The 4122-nt window shown below is 53.8% G+C and overlaps 1 protein-coding gene across 1 annotated transcript; it reads left to right on the top strand.

The window, feature by feature from the left end:
- Nucleotides 1–2178: 2178 nt before the first annotated feature.
- Nucleotides 2179–3483, top strand: PHACADRAFT_265530 (uncharacterized protein). The gene has a single exon (XM_007401814.1). The coding sequence runs from the start codon at nucleotides 2625–2627 to the stop codon at nucleotides 3321–3323; it is 699 nt and encodes a 232-aa protein (XP_007401876.1). The 5' UTR covers nucleotides 2179–2624; the 3' UTR covers nucleotides 3324–3483.
- The last annotated feature ends 639 nt before the right edge of the window (nucleotides 3484–4122 follow it).

Here is a 4122-nt window from a genome sequence, read left to right as displayed (position 1 = left end):
CGCGGGGTGACTTCGTGTGTCTCGGCTGCAAGTACTGTAAACGTCGGATCGCCGCAGTGATATCTAGTGGGCCGTGATTGTCATTTTCTCTTCGTGGTACGTCGCCATGTTATTCCCTTATCTTTGTGTCGTTGATACAAAGATTTGTCAAACTTTTCAGACGATTAACTCCTGTCTCGACTCTTTCGCTGGCACCAGTATGTCTGAAGTCCAGCCAGGTCCAGCACGCGGCATGATACGCCGTGTAGAAGTACACAGTCGAGCTTTGCGTCATACCGCTGGCTCAGGGCGTGCATGGGTACGCTCATGAAATGACCTGCGGACGGCCGCGGCTGTAGCGACTGTCAAATTCCGAGCTGCTGTCCTAGGATTTGGACGCCGAACTGTCACAGATCAGTTCCTAGCGCTGGTATGCCGGGCGGTAACCACGTTGTCGCTAACCAGTGCGGTCGGTAGAGAACGACTGCGGTGAGTCACCTCTCACCAAGTACTACGAGCATTTTATCTTTACGGCCAGACAGACGTATTTGATACCCTCGGGATCTGACACGAATGACAACAAACTTCCGACAGGCGCCTCATCCACTGTTGAAAGAGCCCGTTTTATATTTCCCAGAAGTACCAAGGAGCGTTCCATGGGCCTCTGTTATACAAACATTTCGCCGCTGCGGCTCAGTCCTGAGCGCAGGAAAGCACAGCGCTTCGCCTGAGAGCAAAGCGTGGGCGGTGCGATTCTCAGATGTTTTTCAAGGTGTGTCGCCTCGCGAGCCCGCATGAGCGCCAAAGATGTCAACGCTCACGGTCGGATATTAGCTGAGATGGCGTTGGCGACGCTGCAGGGTACACCGATCTCCGGAGTCACTCCGCCGATTGTACTCGCCTTGTCGCACACGCCCGATCTGGCGGAGGCATCGCCCCAAGATCCGCTGCTACCTCAGTTCGTGGAAACGGACCAGCCCGGACATCCCCTGCGAAACGCGTCTGCACAGGACATCTTCCGTTGGTTCCGGAATGCTGGTCCGTTGGTCTCTGTTCGCGTCGATGTTGATGTCGGACACGAACATCGGACGTGCGTCGTGGAATACTGGGAAGAGAAGCACGCGAATTACGCCAGAATGAACCGCTGCTCCCTGGATGCAGCGTTGAATGCGATGCCGGCCTTTGTCCTCCGTACTTTCGATCCTCGCAACCTATACTGTGCCGTAAGTTGTTCCAAACTCTCGGCCCTACGCAGATGTGTTTACCCCACAGCTCACTGATAGAACTTGGGACCGACATTCAATCAAGAAAATTTCAGCGAGTATTTTGGAAAGGTCGGTCTCCCATGGCATCGTGGAAACCAGTAGCTCATTTTTAGTTCTACCGGCGGCTCAGTTTGGCGAGATCTTAGTGTATGTGTCTATACGTCTGCTTATGATGCTCACTAACACTATTATTTTCAGAGCGCGTCTGATGAACGTAGGCGAGGCTAACGCCTACGGCTTTGTATTATTCCAAACACGAGAACAGGGTAAGCAGAAGCTTGGCTCCGCCACAGGTAGTATTAAAAGCTCTGGCGTTCACGCAGCGAGCAGAGCCATGAGCGAAACAAACGGAAAGCTTGTCGGAAACTCTGCCTTACAGGTTCACTACCATGAGCCACGAGGAAAGTGGCAGTCCAGCTTCCGCATCCCAACCAACGCACGGTTCGGCCATAATGTGCATACCCAACCGGAGGCAAAGGGCGCAAAGGTTTGCGTGACCCCCGGTGGCTTGCTATGTGAATTCATGCTAATTATGTTACCCAGGCGCAGGCGAGCCAAGGCGAGCAAGAAGTGAGCAAGGCGGCAGAAGAGGCGCGACGTCTTGAAGAGGAGGAACGGAAGAGGAAAGAAGCCGAGAAGAAGAAAGAAGAGGCGAGGAGGAAGGAGGAAGAAGATAAGCGTAAGAGGGAAGTGGAAGAGGCACAGCGGAAGAAGAAAGAGGCAGAGGAACGTCGGAAGAAGGAAGCAGAGGCACAGCGGAAGAAGAGAGAAGAAGAGGAACGACGAAAAAGAGCGGCAGAAGAAGCCCTGCGAAAAAAGAAAGAAGAAGAGGAACGACGAAAGAGAGCGGCAGAAGAGGCCCTGCGAAAGAAGAGGGAAGAGGAAGAAGCTCTCCGAAGAAGAAAGGAAGCAGAAGAGGCAGAGCGTCGCGCTCGGGAAAGACAGATAAAAAGGGAGGCCGCAGCGCGCCGACGGAAGGACGCTGAACTCGTCCATTCGGTGGCGGAAGCGAAGGTCGAGGAGGTTCAGCAGGAACACAAAACAGCGAGGGGTCGCCTTACGGCAGCGACAAGCGAAGCTGACGCTGCGACTGCTGCGCTCGCGGAAGGGTATAAGGCGGTTGAGGCTGCAGAACGTATCCTTGCAGAGGCGAGGAAGCGGCAGGCGGAGGCCGCACAACGTGCAGGCAACGCGGCTATTGAACGTCTGCATGCACAGACCCACGAGCAAGAGGCGTCGATTCGGGTACAAGTCGCCCTACAGGACGAGGGAAGAACACGGTGGGAACGAGAGACAGCAGAGTGGGAGGAGCGCACGATATTGGAGGAGATTGCGAATGCCGACGCGGAGACAAGGAGGCAGCAGGAGCTATTCGAGTCCATGAGGAAGCTGAAGGAGCTGCGAGAGCAGGAAGAGGCGGACCGGCGGGAGAGCGAGGAGAGAGCGAGGCGAGAAGAGGAAGCAGACAATCTTCGCAGACTGGAGGCGGCGCGGTTTGTTCGAGCCGAGCTAGAACGACAAGCTCGTGAAGAGGCAGAGCGGCTCGAGCGGGCAAAGAAGGAGCATGCAGAGGGAAATAAGAGGGAGCTGGAAGAGCTCGAGGCCAGACGCCAAAGGATCTACGAAGAAGCGTCAGCAGAAGAACAGCAGCGCTGCAGGCAGAGGGACTTCGCTCGATGGAATCTGCACAAGTTCACCCTCTGGACCAAAAAGCGCAGTGTCGAACGTTTTGTGGCCGTCAGCACCGAATTCGACAAGACGCAATTTTGCGAAACCCAGCCGCTCACGTTCGAGAGCATACCGTGGCCGGTTCTGCATTCACCCTTACACCTCAAGCTGGAGGACATCGAATGGCACGCGGTGGAGGAGTTTTTCAGGATGGCCAGAATGGTAATTGGGGAGGTCGAGTATAAAACCATGATTGTGAAGGCTCACCGTGGATTTCATCCCGATAAGTGGAGATCTCGGGGCATATTGAAGACAGTCTTGGACGAGGAGATGCGGAAGCAGTGGGAGGAAGCGGGGAATGTTGTCGCGCAAGCAATTACCCCGCTCTGGCTAGCCTCGAAGGCGAGGTGATAGCACCGGCTCTTCAATTCCTATGAGATATTCTGTGGCCATCGTTTCCCGATTTTACCTCCACCATCAGCAAAAAAATTACCCAATGATCTAATCTGGCCAAGCTAGATAAAGGCACCCATGAATATAAGTCAACCCACCCTGAGATTGCCATTGCCATAGTAGATAGAGCACCTGTATGATTTCTAAGGCTTACCAGCCTGGGGACCTTTATCATTCAGTTAAGGTTGGCAATGCATTACCAGGGAGTGCCAGGCTGGGTGGCATTTGCCAGGGCGCTCGCAAGATTTATTCAATAATCGGATTTTTGGGGGCCAGCTCGCACATAAAAATTTAAGATAGCAATTTATATATTCACAAAACTACAATAGGTACAAAACTCGTAGATAAAATACAACGGCGTCCAGAGGGTAGCGCTTTCGCAGTGAATGTGAGCGCCAGACAAAAAAGGCTGTCCCCGGAGCGGCCGTATACTTAGTGCACGATGCGCGTGACTTGTACCCTAGACGAGTTATGCACATAAATACCTATGTACGTAGACACCCGCAGACTGCAATGCGTACCGTGAGGATATTTCGCGGATCCCGAAGCACAAGAACGGGCCGTACAGCCTGTAGGAGCACTGTCAGTATGCGAGGTTTTAAAGACTGACTCAGAAAGACCTACGCCCCGTGAGTTGACGCTAACGCGCTCGCCGTTGCAAGACGGACTGGGCAGAGTCGTAGTTGGGGTGCTGCGATACAAGCAGGCACCGCTTACTGAATGAAAGGGCGATGTCTTACGAGGGCCCTGTACATGA

This window comes from Phanerochaete carnosa (assembly GCF_000300595.1).
Source record: "Phanerochaete carnosa HHB-10118-sp unplaced genomic scaffold PHACAscaffold_13, whole genome shotgun sequence".
Lineage (NCBI taxonomy): Eukaryota > Fungi > Basidiomycota > Agaricomycetes > Polyporales > Phanerochaetaceae > Phanerochaete > Phanerochaete carnosa.
The sequence above is the reverse complement of the archived record's forward strand: the minus strand, read 5'-3'. Positions and strand labels throughout refer to the sequence as shown.

Coding starts and splice junctions, on each gene's coding strand:
- PHACADRAFT_265530 (XM_007401814.1), top strand. CDS start 2,625: ATGAGGAAGCTGAAGGAGCTGCGAGAGCAGGAAGAGGCGGACCGGCGG.